Source organism: Maniola hyperantus, chromosome 9, assembly GCF_902806685.2.
Source record: "Maniola hyperantus chromosome 9, iAphHyp1.2, whole genome shotgun sequence".
NCBI lineage: Eukaryota > Metazoa > Arthropoda > Insecta > Lepidoptera > Nymphalidae > Maniola > Maniola hyperantus.
This window is the reverse complement of record NC_048544.1, coordinates 6,017,009-6,035,263: the sequence shown is the minus strand read 5'-3', so window position 1 is coordinate 6,035,263 and position 18,255 is coordinate 6,017,009. Positions and strand designations below refer to the sequence as shown.

General features: G+C 36.9%; 1 protein-coding gene across 10 annotated transcripts in view; it reads right to left on the bottom strand.

The window, feature by feature from the left end:
• The window catches only part of LOC117984920 (homeobox protein cut-like), a 226,937-nt gene that overhangs the window by 12,921 nt on the left and 195,761 nt on the right, over nucleotides 1-18,255 (bottom strand). For 8 of the 10 annotated variants that reach the window (XM_069500690.1, XM_069500691.1, XM_069500692.1 and 5 more), the window contains one exon: nucleotides 17,324-17,836. The exons of the other annotated variants lie outside the window; for them this stretch is intronic. In XM_069500690.1, coding sequence (XP_069356791.1) covers nucleotides 17,324-17,836 — 513 coding nt within the window. The remainder of the gene's footprint in view (nucleotides 1-17,323; nucleotides 17,837-18,255) is intronic. 10 annotated transcript variants of the gene reach the window in all.

Below are 18,255 nucleotides of genomic sequence, written 5' to 3'. Positions count from 1 at the left end.
AATAGAGAAATGTACAAATGTGATATTTAGAATAATAAGTAAGCTAGCTATAAACGTTTTTCCACTTTAATGACTTTTATCACGTGCCTTATAAAAGTTACATATAAGTGACAAGCGAAGCTCATTAATTGTAGAGACCGTTGGATTCCTGTCAATATCGCATTTCTTTCCTGCGGCCTTTCCCATGAGTTATTAGAGTAGGTTACGTCAAGAATTTCTTTTGTCCGGAGTGTGTTCGGTTTGCAGTGCGTGCGTAGGGAGCGGGGGCTGATCAGTATCGCGTGCTAGATGGCAATCAGCAGGGGCAGCGACCACGATTGATTCTAGAGAGGCCAAACGATCGCCCCCACGGTTCTAACCGACAATGCTAAGTTGTTTCAATTAAACAGCACATCCAATCGTATCATCTTTACAAATCCTAAATTATTCAGTCCGTCAGTTTTCTCTAGGTATGAGTACTTATACTTAAAGAACAAAAAGTTTAGTTGACCGAATCAATAAAGCAGTAAATAAAGTTAAGTAATAAAATAGCTGATTAGAAGACAACAAATCGACATCGTACATTTAGTGATTTAGCAAAATTTAGCTTCAGCGAGATGATAAAATAAAATATGTATAATTGTCTATAGAACCTTGTTTTGCTGTAGATAGGTAGGTACGTTAAAATTCCCCTGAGTGAGTAAAAACGTTAAGAGCATTCGTCGTGCGGACGCCTGTAGTTTGTTAACTAGATTCGATAATCAATTTTGTGAGCTGCGCGGAGCAGCACGGTCTGCACTTTACTAGGGTTTACGAACAAAGAAACCAGGACTGTTTGCTACTTTGATAAAAAGATATGTGCCTATTTTTTTTTAAGTGTAGTTTTTAGCAGAGAATGATAACATACAAGCTAACATGTAAGCTAACTCTGTACCGATCAAAATAGGTAAAACTGATAGGTAAACCGTGAAAAGCTAGCAGACACATTTTCCCATTTATAATATTAGTATGGAATATGGATTAAAACGTGATTATAATTATAGAGGAGAATTATAGAGGCTTTTTAGTGAAGTATGTGGTTAGATGGTTTAGTAAGTAATAACAAAACTTAAGGTCAGCTAAAACATGTTTTCAAAAAACTTAGTGTTAGACGTGATTTTCCACCCTAGTATCGGCCCACGGGGGCTGCATAACTTTTAACGATAGCAAAGTTTTTTAACGAAATAAACGGATTCCCGTCAACGGCGGACGTACGTAATACAGTTAGTCGCACCTGATCGTCTGCACCATCCTTATTTATTTTAGACGATTTTAGGCGTTATTAACACTAAAGCTTTCAAAAGAATATCCATACTTCCTTCCATATCTACTAATCACTACCCATATTTTTAATTTTTTATTTATAAATGCGAAAGTCTGTCTGTCTGTCTGCTATTTATTCATGTCCCACCCGTTTAACATTTGACGAAATTTGGTACAGAGATGGTACATCATGGCACCCGTGAAGGACACAGGTAAGTAATTTTTGTCTCGTAAAATCACGCTTTCCGAGATTTTCTCACGGGATTTAAAAAAAACTTTAAAGCCACACTAAAGATTTTGGAGGCATCATTTATTTGTACAGAGATAGCTTGTATCTCGGAAACAAATATAGGAAGAAATATCCCGGAAAATCGATGAGTCGATTTTTAAAAATCGAAACTTACGCGGAAGAAATTACGGGCTGATCATCTAGACAGAAATAAAAAAATCAAAGAAAACAGACAGAAAAAATCTCGGAAAACTCGATTTTAGATGTATACCTATATAATGATTGTTTCCTCAACGTTGTTTTAAACATTTAAATCGACCAGTGAGTGCTGCTAAAGTTTAATATGGGGCCAAAGCTTACCAAAAACTATTTTTCCATTAACACTTTTAACAGAAAAAATTTGGTTTCAACATTGCAGATTAGGGAATTATTTTTATAGCATTTTCTTTGTCTAATTTCACGGGTCCATATTATGAAAAAGAATAATATTTAAACTGGCATAATGAGTTAAACAAAAACAAGATTCCGATTATAAATATTGCGAAGTACCTAGGTAGATAGGTATGTACTACCTTCACATTTTTTCGATTCACTTTTAAGTAGATTATCTAAATAGAAATTAGTTGCGATTTGTGTAGGAGAACGCAATCGCTTATTATGTTTGTCATGCGGTTTTTGCTTGTATTGATTTTCACGGAGGTTTATTGATTGTTATGGCGATTGATTGCGGTTCGGCACGCAAGGCTTAACGTGCTACCGAGTGCAACTGCCTTTCTTTATTCTTATCCGTAATTAAACCTCGTCACATATATTATTCATAGACCACCGGTTATGACCATTGACCATAGATTATAGTAAATACTACAGTTTTTATAGAATGTCAAGACAATGAGGCGGGAAATTATAGATTAGGTACATCTTGACATTTAAAAATGATTTGTTGACTTTTACCTATATTCTCTGGTAGTTCCGTATTGAATAAAAAAGCCGGCTGATTTATTTCCTATATTACGATAGTAAAAACGTTTAAAGATTTCGAATAGATTTTTCGTCAATTGACCCTAATTTTATAATAACGACTAATTCATAGCCCACACATTAATTCAAACTAATTAAGCGAGGCAGGGTAGAGATGTAAAATGGCGGCTCACAAATCGCACCAAACTGACAAGTTAAACAGCCCATCTTCTGCGACAGATCTGTGAAATATACGCTTCTCAAGATAGGCGTGTCATTAATTTATCGCTAACATGTCACACTTATTTGTATAAAGTGTTGGTTCCAATGATGCATAAAGCTTTAAGTATTAATACGTTATTATAACCATTCCAATGTTTTCAATCTGTCAACTCTATCAAAGACAATCGACTTGAGGGTGCCATTTATTTGCCGGACTTCGCTGCCATTATTTTGAGTAAAATGGTGTTGCCAAGTGTATGTGGTAACAATAACTCTTATAATTGTGAAAACTACAAATAAATCAACCTTTTTCGAGTGATTTATCCCGCAATAATAATAGCTGTTTTGTTCACACCGAATTTTGGGATTCGTTTTAAATGATCGCTTTAGTGGAATCGAAACATCGCGTGGGCGAGGATGTGTTTACGATAGTGCGGTTACTGCTTATAAAATAATTGCCGGTCGACGCACGACGAGTAATGTGCCCTTAATATGCTGAAGAGCTTTATTGGAAATCGCATTTAAAGTTGAGTAAACATCTAAGAGCGAGTCATAAACAATTATAAAAATATATGCTAAACATTCAATAAAGCAGCTAATAAATTAATCTTTTTTGAGTTGAGTGAGTTGAGAAAGTTTGAGAGTTGTTTCGATACTACTTACTTACTTATCTATTGTTGTTTAAAAAATAATTTCTGAGAAAATTGCCAATAACGTTTTTAAATGAATCTTTTGTGCCTGTGTACTCGTATGTAGCTCTATCTTTCTTTTGCGTAATTTTGACACTTTATAGTTATTTTCAAATTGCTCCTATTGTGCCTATGATATAGATAGGTTCATTCATATCCGATGCCAAAATTCCATATCATTGCGTCCTCAGCACAATTAGTCGGACTAAAATAAGATTGCACTAAATTATCACAATCAAGCCATCTCGACTAGCGCGCAATATATTCGTTAAACGCATCTATTTATAAGCCGTCGTCCTTTTATCTAGATAGCTTCTGGGTTGCCATGATGACACTGGTGATTCACCGTAAAGTGGTGTTAATTTTGCTCGTTGTATGAAATTATTATTTTCATAAGTTGGTTCTAATTAGGTAGTGAACGTGCTTGGCGAAGTCTTTTTATTTTATTATACTTAAATTATAAAATTATGCGGATTGAGTGAAAAGGTTAAATATTTTGTTTACAAAATTATAATAGATCTCAGGAGCGAGTACAACAGCCGATGCCCAGCCGAATGCTATCTCGCTTGCAATCATTTACTTACGCGTAACAATTACTTTGCCGCTATTATCCCGGACAGTCAGTTAGGTATAACATCATAAAGTGTATACCGAGACACGGTATTATAATCATAAATATGCCCGTAAAGAGGTCTGATTGCTTCGTCGGAAGCCATCAAAGCGGCCGCGGGACGGCGAGCATTCTTGGCTAAATAATTTCTTGACCCTACGCACTTGCCGCCACTCGACAACAGATGGCGTTACGCGTACATTGTTCAGCGCATACCCGGCTTTTTATTTTAGACTTTTTGCGTTATTTCAGCATAAACGCTCTTTAAACGGCTATTTAGTTTTTCAAAGGCGCTTTCTAAGTGGCTGCCGTGCCGAGGGAGTTTTTGCGAGAAATGTCTTTTGTTATGAGTAGGTACCTACCCTACCAGTAATAATTGCGCCATAAATTAAACGTCTGGTTCAGTCATCGTAATATCATAATATTTAAGCTATGGTCATTTATGATTATTTTACTACAAACAATGAGGCTAATTCCGTTGTACGCAATCTCTAAACTAAACTAAAATGGCACGTCTAAATCTATTACTATCCCTTTCATAATGTTGCTTGCGGGAAAGGATGGCACTAGATTTAGACCTGTTAATTTAGTTTAGTTTAGAGATTGTGTACAAGAGAATCGGCCCCAATCTAAAACTTACACGTTACAAAAATGTGATGACACCAGTTATCGATAGATGGCGCACTCAATACCTTGAGCTTTGCAAGTTCCGTCCTATAGCGGACAAAAGGTCTTTAATAATAATAATAGGGAAAAATAAGCTATATAAAATCATTATTTAACTTATTTATTAATCTTAATAATTATACAAATATCTATATTCAGATTAATTATGAACCTGAAATGTTATTTTTGTCTTTAATTCCCAATACAGTTGATCGAGTACTAGTAATAAAATTAGCGATCATCCATGGGTGGAAATTTTGTTGTTTGTTTGGAACTTTGTGATTTACGATATATTGTTTAGCAGTTAGCACTTCCGATCTCCGATGTGACGAAAAGCCCGTCTACTTGAGTTTGATTTAGTTTAGAACAAGGTTAGATATTTCAAAGACGGATAGATATACCTACTTACCTACTTACCTTAAATTAAGGAGCACATATCTAGGTAGATATATAAAAAATTTTTTAGATAGGATACCTACGTAACGTAGTGTTTTATTTCTATTTTTTTTATTCATTATAGGTATAGGTACGCTTGACCACAATCACAACTGATGGGATGTGATGATGTGGGATGATGAGATGGGACGCGTTAGTAATAAATGATTTTTTTTATTATCGGCATAAGTTCAGAAACGTGTGTTAAAATGTGCAATTTATCAAAATATGCTAAATAAGAAGGTTAGTAAAGTTGTAAAAATCATCAAGTTTAATAATTCTCATAACATGGACTCTACTCGAATTTCGGATATTATTTCGGATAGGATAATATTATTGTGAGTTAATAACATATTACCGTACCTGGGTACGTTCGCAAATTGAATGGGATAAAAGTAGATAGAGTAAAAGCGTCAACGAGCTCTATCTAGTTCTACGCACTAGACGGGTCATTCTGAATGAAAAAAATTGCGGGCTGCCACTGTTTTAGTTTACAGTTTTATGTCCAGTATTCTGTTGTAGGTAGGTACGTAATTTCTATACTAAACTAAAATAACAGGTCGCAAATTGCTAATCATCATTACCTTTCATCATGATCCCTGTAAATAGACAGGATAGGACTGGATTTAGAGTCCTATCAATTTAGTTTAGTTTAGAGATTGTAGCTAATTTGGTTGTAGGTACACAATCTCGAAACTAAACCAAAATTTCAGGTCTAAATGTATACATAATGCTTTCTGCAGAAAAGGGCAGCCCTATAGACTGAGACCTGTCAATTTAGTTATATTTATAGATTGTGTACAATAGAATCACCTCTTAGTCACACAGTGGCGTGCAGGCCATAGAGGCATATAGGCACTGCTTACCCTACCATTTGGGATCTACAAAATCATATTATGAAAGCCTTCAAAAAAAAAATTAAAAAAAAATTTTTTTTTATATCTAATTGGTATTATCATAATTAGTATAGAATTATTAAAAAAACTATAACATAATTAGTTTAAAATAATTATGTTAATATTGGGTAAGTACACTTATTCAAAAACTCGCCGCCCGGCCTATCGATCGCGATCGCATAACGATCGCGATCGGGATCACGCAGTCGACATCGGACGAAAAGCTGCGTCTCGAAATGCTTACGGTTTACACAAGACAACGTCTTTGTGTGTCTCACATTTCTCCTAGAAATCTGTCAATGTGTGCGTCAAATTGCGGACCTAATAAGCAGAGCTTCTGTCCAATCACAAGAGAAAAATTTATATCAGACCTGTTTTGAAAACCGCGCGCGATTTAAATTCGTAAAAACATATGAATGTTTTATCTGTTGCAATCAAAATAAGATTATGATTCTGTACTTTTTCAATTTAATTAATTTATTGATATTATTTTCCGTAAACTTAAGTACGTTTTAGATTCTAAAAAAATAACATTATGATAAAATTTGAAATTTGTTTATTTGAATAGTTAGTGCCCTCTATTGAGTAGCGGACTTCCAAAAGCTTTTCAGTTCTCTCAAGTATTAACCTGTCGTTAAGTATTAACTAGATGGCAGCTGTTTAGCTGTGGCGTGCAGGTCATAGAGGCATACATGCACTGCGTTCCCCAGTTGTAATAGCTCAGCATATTTTTCATGATGACCTGCCAGTAAACAGGTTCCTACCTAACCCTACCTTACCTACCCTGCCTACCCTGGCTTAAAAGTCTGTGGAGTCACAGTATTATACCGAAAACTACTTCTACTACTACGGTGGGTCTCACTATTCCCGTTGAGCTTTCCCATTGACGGTAATACCTACTGATGCTACTTGTATCACTATTCCCATTGCGTTTTTATACCGCGACTATTAGCGACCATAGAAAACGCTTATCTATTTCAATAATACTCTTGACTCAATATTCTGCTTTGACAGTTAGGTATTTCTCTGAAAGATAAAGTTTGTTGTGGCTATTTTCTTTAAGATATTGTCAATTTTGATTTTTTACTTGGTGTTTAAAAACGCTCCAAATGGGAATATGGGAACATTTGTAGGAGGACATGAGTCTCACTATTTCCATTGGTCGTTTCTTAAGTCAATGGGTATAATGAGACTGATTTGAAAAAAAAACGTGCAGTCTCAGTATTATTATTGCAATGGGTAATGGGAATAGTGAGACCCACCCTACTAATTACTAATTTTGACAGTTTTATAGAGCACGATTATTGTTTAAAATAACCCTTCTATTGTATTAATTAATTTCAACGAATGCCCCGCTTTGTCCGGTCAATGGCAATGGCGGGATTATCGGGACACGTTCAGAAACTGTAGCTGTCAGAAGCGTTTACAGCAAAGTTGCCAACTTGCAAATGTATCGCGAAGTGAACACACTCGGACGCATCGAGCTTAATGCCTTTCAGTTAGTTAGTGCTGTCGTGAACTTTGAACTGGAAATGGTAGGTAGCGTTTTATTTTTAACTAGAAGATGCCCGCGACTTCGTACGCGTGGATTTAGGTTTTTAAGTCCCGTGGGAACTCTGTTTTCTGGGTAAGTACATAAAAAGTAACCTATGTCCTTCGCCGGGATGTACCTAGTCTAATTCTGTACCAAATTTTATCAAAATCTTTGAATCATATTGGGCCATGAAAGCTAGCAGACAGACAGACAGACACACTTTCACATTCATAATATTAGTATGGATTTGTATTGTCATAGGCCACAGAAACATTAGACATCGATATAGATTTTTTAGGGTTCCGTAGTCAACAAGCAACCCTAAAAATTCCAAGGAACCCGAGGAATTCCGCCATGTCCGTCTGTCCGTTTGCGACTTAGCTCAGAGAATTGTAGTAGCGTAATATAATATGATTTAATGTTAGAAATAGCCCTTCTATTGAGTTCAATGAATAGCGCCCTATGTCAATGGCAATTATCGGGACTCGTTCAGAAACTGTAGCTCTCAGAAATGTTTACAGCAAAGTTGCCAGCTTGCAAATGTATCGCGAAGTGAACACACTCGGACCCATTTCAGTTAGTGCTGTCTCGAACGTTGGACTGGAAACGGGAGAGTTTTTTTTAATAATTTGTATTGTCATCATTTTAAGGTCACTGAAACATAAGTAGGTATATAGGTAGATTCCGATATATTTTAAATCTAAGTATTATTATAAACTCTATGATAACCGCCATTTCGTTCACGTAGACAAAAAAAGCCCGTGGGAATTTTAAGCTTATTTCGTGGTTTAACGACACATTGTATTGTATAAAACGCGTACATACCACGATTAATCAGGTGATTTTTAACTGCCAATATTTCGGCTCAGTTGCACGAGTCGTGGTCACGACGGGACTGCACGAGCTGTCAAGAAGCTCGTGAAGTTCCAGCGAAAAGAACAAGAAAGGGGGTAGATCGGTATTGCCCATAATAGCTCGAACCTACCTATCCGAAATAAAAGGATGTCTTTCTCCAGGATGCAAGCTATCTCTGTACCAAATTTCGCTACCTACCAGCATGAGTTACCTGTAAATTAATTGGTTTCGTAAACTAGTACTTTTCAGCATGAAATTCTAGGTTTATTAATAATAATATTATCTCAACAAAATATTACCAAGTTCCTTTATATTTTGTAAGTATTTAAATTATTCATTTAATTCCGATCCCATTACCGATAGATAGTTTAGCTTCGTCCTGAAACTTAACGTTTCATTACACGCAATTTTCCAGCAATTTCATAAACGACAAAAGCCCAATTGAATATTAAAATTTGCTTAGCGCTTAACTAAGAGCACTAGGGGAGTTTAGACTTAGAGTATGCGAGCGAGGACCGTTAACTACAAGCGACTACGCTTAACTTGGGTAAAGCTTTGGTGTCCTGCGCTGGCCGATAGTGGCCATTGAAAATAGATTTTCACGCTACGCCCCAACCGCTTTGGAGTGCCGAACTTTATCCAAATATTGTGCTCGAAGCCTTTTCAACGGCTGAAAGGTGGAGGTTCTCATTTCATTTTTATGTATAGTCGCATACTTAGTTGGACATAACTTTGCAGTTTCCTTTTTTAAATTATTAAATTATTTTTGTATAACGCCGCAACTGAGCAACGGATCGACGTGTTTTTGTTATGGATTTAGTAAAGACCTGGAGAGTAACATAGGCTACTTTTTATCCCGTAAAATCAAAGACTTCGCACGTGATTTGAAAACCTAAATCCACGTGGACGAAATCCCAGGCATCAGTTAGTGATTGATAATTTGATTCGCGTTTACCTACCTATTTATTACACCTATTTATTACATATAAGTACATATTATGTGATAGGTAATTTATGTTCTTGTTTTAGCAAAGTTGAAACTTCTACCAATTTACCAAACATATTTGAAATTGGACTTTTAAAAACAAACTTGAACTATGGCGTCAAAAACAAACGCTCTTTTTTCAAACACGTTTCGTTACACGGACGTTTGTTTCACGCGTGTTAGTTCTAAAATAGAAAAACTTTTTATTTCGAACGTATTTATATTTAAAACCGTCGTCTTAAATTAGTAATTTATCAATGACGTGTATAAACGAGTGTTTGAATTTATTGCTAAATCGGAAGTCGAGCAATGTGCAATATGGTTGATTTTTTACCCATTAAAGGGAGAGGAAAAAAGTAAAAATAAACATGTCAGAACGCTATCACTCAAGCGTACTGCGAGCAATAAGAACAACAATTATAACAACTATAACTAGTCTTAATTGGACCGAAGGATTAACTGAATAATAAATACGACTTTTATATGGTGTGAAAAAAGTCAATATTGCTAACTGGCAGTGTTCATTGCTTGATATACGTTGATAGGTAACCGATTTATTCGCTCTACTCCGGGATATTGAACGTAGACACGATAGATATCGGATTAAAATTTAAAATGAACAACGGAAGCGCGCTCGCTACATTGCTATCGACCATTAATTAGAAAGAAGTTGACTTTTGAATTTCGAATTGCAATTTCTTTTTCAAAGACAACACATTAATCGGACACGTTCGCACGCGAATTGTTCGATGGTAATTTTTATAAATGTCAAAAGACAGAACTGTATAACAGTACTTACAATATTTCTACTTTTTACAAAATAATAATGAACACAACACAACAAGAAATGGTCACTTCAGTAAATGCCAAGGACACAGCCGAATGCGTTGACACCCCGTGAACTAAGATACTATAATATTACCAAAGACAAAACTGACTTTAATTATTATTTCTTCTTCAACAAAATATGCCACTTTTTCAAAGTCGTTTACAGTAAACTTAGTTGTTTTCGATTCATATAGTAGGTATAATGCATCTTTTAATTAGGTTGTTTCTGTGTCAGTTATGTGAAGTAGGTATTAAATCATTAGGCACTTACATAATATGATTAATTCAAAGAGTTCCAGTGACAAACTACAAATTATAGAATTTACACTGTTTACACTTTATCTACCTTCTATTTAATTAAAAGGCTACACCTACACAATTATTGTTCCTATTAACTTTGACGTTAAAACTAGAGGTCTTAGGTGTTGCCAACAACACTTGTACAAGGTTGTCACCTAACCGCAAACGTACGAACATAAACTCTAATTTTTACATATCAGGTAGAAAGTATAAAATCAGCCAAGTGCGAGTCGGACTAACAAACAAAGGGTACTGTACCATCGTACAAGAAATAACACGTTTAAATTATTATTTTTAATTTTCGGTGGCCATTTTGAAACCCTAAAAAAGAATCCTGAAATCAATAAATTAAAAAAAAGCAAGTGTTTAGAGTCATGCTGGCTATTTTATAATGGAATCTGTATAGCTAGGTGTTAGGTTTGACAGGCATTATAGAATTAAGAATACCTGTGCACCTTTTGAATTATTTGAAAATTACTACTTTCACCGTCTTGACTCTGTAACAACCTTTAGTTTAAAAAAAGTTAATAGCCTCCATATATTGCACGTTACTTTCCCCCTTTCGCGCTAATTAATAAAGGTTTTTATCATGTCCATTACATGTTTATGGGCGGCCAGTCATTTACGTATGAAATACCTATGCAATTTACGCGTCAAGTATAGATTTTTTTCCAATAATTAAACCGTTTGTTACGGCTCAATAGTTATTTGATTGATATGTAATTTATGTACGCGTTTTGTTAAAGACTAATGTTTCTTGTATAATCAATGTAAATGTAATAGAATCATTGAATGGGTATCAATTACGTATAATCAATAAGCATGGTTTATTGATTATGTGTAACAAAGTGTTCTTGAAATTATTCAATCGAATGAAATAATGTAGGTACTTCTATTACATGCTTAGGTACTATGCGTAGACTATTTCAAGCACGGTATGTGATGAGCATGTTTTGATTTTTTTGAAGCATTATAGGTGTCGTTTTACCCAAAGGTGCATAAACGCCGCACCAGTATGCCGCTAGGTATGAATTTGTCTACTTTTTAATGAGCTTTGCCTATCTGGAGTTTTAGTATACCTATCTACGTCAGAGTGTAAGATCAAAGCAAAGCTTAGTAGTCCGTACAAAATGAGTTCTCATGCGCCTTTTTAACTCTATGTGTCTACTTAAGGTCTACTGTCATGTCTAAAGTAAAGTCTACCTTTAAAATAAGGACTAAAATCATACTTTTGAGATGACAGTTGACACAAATTTAAAATGGCACGTAAGACCTCATTTTGAACGCATTATAAGAGAGGCAAAGGAGTTGACTCAAGGTTGAGTACCGACATACGAAGTTTCTCTTTAAATTTGTATAACGCGAACTCGCCATCCTCACATAAACTTCAACAGTTTCTAGAGGATGGCGAACTGTTTATTTTAAAATGTATTTTTTGAAATTTACGTGATCAATAAAATAAAAAAAACCTCAAAAAATAATTGCATAACTTCGTCAAAAAGCAATTATACCTATCTTATTATTTCTCTACCTATTGAATTGTGGCCTACCCACATTAAGCTTCGAACAAATACAAAAAAAACCGGACAAGTGCGAGTCAGACTCGCACACCCAGGGTTCCGTACTACAGTCGTATTTTTTCGACATTTTGCACGATATGCATAAACATGAATAAAAATCTGTTTTAGATTGTACAGTGCAGTGCAGTGTTGCCCTTTCATATGTTATCCCATATGAAAGGGCTTTAATACAGTTATCTTACTTTGAAAATTTAAAATACTAATTATTTAGGTTCATGAACACATTGTAATTTTTATGTGATGTAACCACAAATTCACGTTTTTTGGATATTTCCCTTTATTTGTGCTACAAGACCCCTCTACCAAATTTTATGATTCTAGGTCAACGGTAAGTACCCCTATAGGTTTTCTTGACAGACACGACAGACAGACAACAAAGTGATCCTATAAAGGTTCCTTTTTTTTGAGGTACAAAATCCTAAAAATGTATAGACAAGTACTTTTGCACCTGAAACATTCACGCACCATCGCAGCCACCATAAACGCCGTGAGAGCGGACAACAATAGCGTTGTACAACAGAGCCGGACACGTGGGAACCGGCCACTTGTGAAAATGCCGGAAAATCACATGCTGCCCGCAGCACGCCGTAATGAGACGCCATTGATATGTATTTATCTACAACCGTTTACCTATTCATATATTTTCTAGATTTTACAATATCTGCCGATAGTACTGTACCTAGATAGAGTCCGGCAGCGACAGGTCGAGATAGCAATCGAGGAGGGAACGTTCCGCACTCCCGCACGTCCTCCGCGCTAATTTGGTGCGTTCGAGCGCGGAACACATGCGGGTGTGCGGAGCGTTCCCCGACTTCTCTCGACTCTAGCCATCTCGACCTGTCGCGTACCTACTAGACTATACCACAGACTATTTATTTATTTAGGGGCTTTTATATTTATATAAAGCCCTATTATAATCTAAATAAGTACATACAATCAAAACAAGAAATTCTTAACCTAACGAAATAACACAAATACCTACTAAAAAAGAAAAAGTTAAGCTATAGATTCTGTATTTTTAATTTTTAGGGTTCCATACCTCAAATGAAAAAAAGGAACCCTTATAGGCTCCTTTGTTGTCTATCTGTCCGCCTGTCTGTCTGTCTGTCGTGTCTGTCAAGAAACCCTATAGGGTACTTTCCGTACCTAGAACCATGAAAATTGGCAGGTAGGTTGGTCTTATAGCACAAGTAAAGGAATTAATTCCGAAACCCGTGAATTTGTGGATAGGTCACAAAAAAAATTAAGAGTGTTCATGAATACATTACTAGTATTTTCAATTTACCCTATTAAATAAAAACAAACTGTACCTACCATCATATGAAAGGACTTTACTTGTAGGTAGGTACATGCTAAAACAGATTTTTACTTATTTTTGTGTTTCTGCCGCTTACTGTAAATTAAAAGAAAACAAAAACATATTTCACATTTTAAGATGAAGTAAAACATTTTGAGGAAACCTGCATGCCTAAAAGTTCTCTATAATGTTCTCAAAGGTGTGTGAAGTTTGCCAATCTGCACTTGGTCAGCGTGGTAGACTAAGGCCAAATCCTACTCATTCTGAGAGGAAACCAGTGCTCAGTAGTGAGCCAGCAATGAGTTGATCGTGATGATGACGATTCTTATACCTATTTTCACATTGACAGGCGCGCGCAGGTACTAGGGCTGAGATCTACCTATAGAGCGCACTTTGACTTTGCTCAGACTTTAAGATGAGTTAAGACTACATATATTATTCTATGGTTAAGACGAGACAGATTTATGTGAGAGATATAGCTCTGTCTCGTTTTAACTCTGTCTTAAGTCTAAGCTAAATCAGAGTGCGCTCTATAGATCTCTGAGGTGAGATCTATAGAGCGCACTCTTAAAGTCGCATAAATAAAGTCGCTTTTTTCAGTGTGAGTTGTGAGTTGTGACGAGCTTCGTACAATTGCTTACTATAAAAATACTAGGTCCGAATTAAAGGGAAAGTACTGGGAAGAACAAACTGACAAACAATACAATACATGTTATGACACCGACTGCGGTGCGTTCCCACGTAACTATTATGGTTTGTCCAGTAATCAGCATAGGTACTAATATCCGTAGGTAGATACAAATTGCAAAACGATACGAACGAAACGTAAAATTTAAAAAATCTTGAGTTAATCTAGAACATTGAAAGTAGGTACAGCACGAAGACTTTAGTAGGTAGATATATAACTATAGTAGTAGGTGTATAAAATAAAAAAAAACCGGCCAAGTGCGAGTCAGGCTCGCGCAATGAGGGTTCCGTACTATAGTCGTATTTTTTCGACATTTTGCACGATAATTCAAAAACTATGATGGATAAAAATAAATAAAAATCTGTTTTAGAATATACAGGTGAAGACCTTTCATATGATACCCGACATGATATGGTCACTCACTTCGAAAGTTGAAAATACTAATTATTAGTTCATGACCACAATAAATTTTTTTTGTGTGATCTAACCCTAAATTCACAGTTTTCAGATTTTTCCCCAAATGTCAGCTATAAGATCTACCTACCTGCCAAATTTCATGATTCTAGGTCAACGGGAAGTACCCTGTAGGTTTCTTGACAGACAGACAGACAGACAGACAACAAAGTGATCCTATAAGGGTTCCGTTTTTCCTTTTGAGGTACGGAACCCTAAAAACTGACTGATTGACTAACTGAATGACTATCAACGCGCAGGTCAAACTACTGAACGGGTCGGGCTGGATAGATATAGATCTATTATTACGTAGACATCCGCTAAGAAAGGATTTTTGAAAATTCAGTCCCTAAAGCGGTAAAACAGGGGTTTGAAATTTATTTAGTCTACGCGGATGAAGTCACTCGCGCTTTCCCGCACCGGGTTAGTGCGGGGGCTGTGCGGGTGTGCGTCCCCACTCCGATTGACATCTCGACCTGTCACGTAATAAATACTTGGTACAGAGATACATCCTGAGACGAATATAGTCTTCTTTTTATCACGAAAAATCAAATAGTTACCACGGGATTTATAATATGCAGGTAAATCGAAACTTACGCGGACGAAATTGTAGGCATCATCTAGTAATATACAAATATAAGCCATAATTTAGGTCAAGTCTTCGTCGTATTCTAACGTGAATCTGGTTTCAATTTACCTGAAATGCCTAATGATAAAATCTGTGAATCTAGCTTTTGTCCAAGTCATAAATGTTATAAATCACAACTCAAGGTGTGTATAAACTCCGCTAATTAAAGGTCTAAAGGATAAAATCATTAATAAAATCTGTTAATCTAAAGAACAAAGGTAGTCAAAAGGAAAAGTTCATTCCCAATTATCTGACTATCTACTCGTGACTGCACATTCAAAGGGTAGGTAATAATGCACGCCATTGTCTTCATACATCGCCGCATTGTCACAGTGTGTACTCTGCATTACGGCTCTCTTCAAATCATAGACATTAAACCTTCCGAATACCTCGACCTTTTAATATATTTTTCATGGATTTTACTGGATTTCACAAAAAAAGTTGGGATACTGAATTTTGAATCTTTTGGTTCCTTTGGGATTGGGAAGTAGGTAGGTCGGCAAAAAATAGTGATAGTTTTTAATACTAGTGATTAATATTACATAACATTTATAATGTGTTGTGTGTGCATTTTATTTCTCTTTCAAGTTTGTCTTGTTGAGTCTAGTTGTATTGAATTACTTTATCATTATATTTCGAAACATAATCATTTTTTTCCTTCTCGTTAAATTCTAACAATAATCGTTCCGGAGTTCTACAATGATTATGAAAACAAAACATGTCCATGGCTAAAAGCATTTTTTTTTTCACTTTTCTTTTTTTGAAATAGGTTTGTTTTGTTCGTATTCGGCAGACGTGATTTCTGTCAAAACAAATGCTTAGACGACACGTAATGGCAACAAATCCTCTGTGAGGTGTGGACAGTTCCTTTTCATTGTACTACCCACACTTTTGTCCGTTTGTCCAGTCGTTTGTCCGAGCGATCTGCATTGTGATATCAACCACTTTTTTGCCTTTCATGTATCTTTTTTTGGGCACCAGATGACGTGTGTGATACACGTAGGTACCTACATACCTACCTATCTTTTTTAAATTAGCGTACAATTTTTCCAGTATTCATTTCAAGAAAAACGATACAGTATTATAATAAAGCATTAGTAGACTGTTATTTAATATACAAAATAAGCAAATAAAATTCAAAAAAGATCTAAACTATTCTCCGTCATTTAAAACTTAAAAACAAAAACAAAATGGCGGGCGGCATTAACAAAGGCGACACGTATTAAAACTATAAATCGAAGTCGCGGTACGGCCGGGAGTTGACCATGTCCCCTTACCACCCACCCCCCTTTTTGTAGCAAGGGAGGGGAGACTTGGTCTTACGAAGCTAGTTTCCGCACGGGAAGGAAAGGAGGCAGGATTTTCAAGGACGGGGAGAGAGGAACAAACAAAAATAACATGTGTTAAACAAAAAAAGTGCGGAAAGCGGAGTTGCCATCACGGTGATGTGTTGAATTAGACCTACTGACGAAAGAACATCGAAAGAATATAGGCCAAATTGATATTTTTTCTTATAAATCTTTTAGTAGTAGATTTTGTATCCTATATGACGTAAATCCTTTCAAGTTTGTAATGGCAACTCCATGAATTATACGTACTAATGATAATAGGGTGGTAAAATTTTGATTAATTGTTTGAATTGGACTATCATTCCTCGTAAGCCTGAAATGATCGTCCAACTAAAATATAAGAAGTTTAAGAACTCCAATTCAATTGTACCAAAGTTTTGATCAAAAATGTATGATATCTTTTGTTTTCAGCGGTAAACGATCCGGGTCACGTTAAACAGTTACCGTTGGATTGTTCTCATGATTGATGGGCTATTTGACAAGCGCTGATAACGGATAACGTGGCAAACCGTTCGGAAGATTGACTCGGGGGAGAAATTGATGGAACGGAACATTCCGGTATGAAAACATGCGGAATGAGCTGCCACCAATAATACTTCTCTGATTAACTGATTTATGGCAAAAAAACGATTATGGCAATGATTTTTAATCGTCCGATGCGCACCGTGTTCTGCTGTTTTTACTAGATTAATCAGTCAACGATATTTTCTTGAAAACAATAACAATATCTAATGAGTGAAAGAGTACGTATAAATTACTTACTTATATGGCAGAAATGATTAGGAGAAGATTATTTATTGGTAGTAACTCATGTGTAAACAAACGTGTTCTGTATAGATACCTTTTTTAGGAATCAGTGATTTCAGTAGCATGATGGCTGCCTCGTCGCACGCCCACGCATGCATCTTTCTGTACGAGTCTCGCCCTTTCTCGGTTAACTTGTCCCACGGCTTCGGTTTCGATAGCAGCTCCGACACCGTCCCCTGGGACAGGCCCAGGACGTACTTCGCAAACAATCTCTGACCGATGTTGTGGACCGACAGGAGCTCTCGGACTCGCCGGCTTATGTGCAACGTATCGAGGTTGGAATTGGCGTATTTGTCCATATTGTATCTGAGCATCTCTTGCAACCGCGCTTCCATCGGGTCGCCCTTAGGGATGAGCGAGTCCCCGAGGCGGCCGACGAGCGCGCCGGGCGGCAGAGGGCCCATGTCTTCCGCGAACCTGTAGGGGCGGTGCTCCTCGAAGCGGAAGGGGCTCGGCGGAGGGAGCGGCAGCGGCACTGGCCCGTTGTTGTTGTGGTGCGTCGTGTTGTTATTCAGCGGAGGTGGCGTGCTGGGCCACTCCTCACCACCTGCGATGAGAGCACGGTTACGCGGGAACACGAGGAGGGTTGGAGGGATACGGGGGGTGGGGTTCACGCACGCCCGTAAGCGGCTTTCACGTACGAATTCGCTGTCGGCATGCTTCAAGTTCGCATATTTATTCAGACGTCTACGTCGCGGTTACGCGCGTTCGTGAGCCGAATCTAGCGTGGAGGTGGTGGGAACTTGGATTCCTCGTACTCCGCGGCGTAATGGTCAAACGGACACGGAATGACGCGGACTAGCTACGGCAAGTCGAGCGCGCGCTTGATTGCAGACACCCGGCCCGACTGGAGCTTATGACCTCATTTATGGCCATCGCAACGAGTTATGCTTACAAATTGCGAAATAAGCTCGAGTTGGACAGATGTAGCATGTAATACTTGACGATTTTTTTCGGCAGAATTAG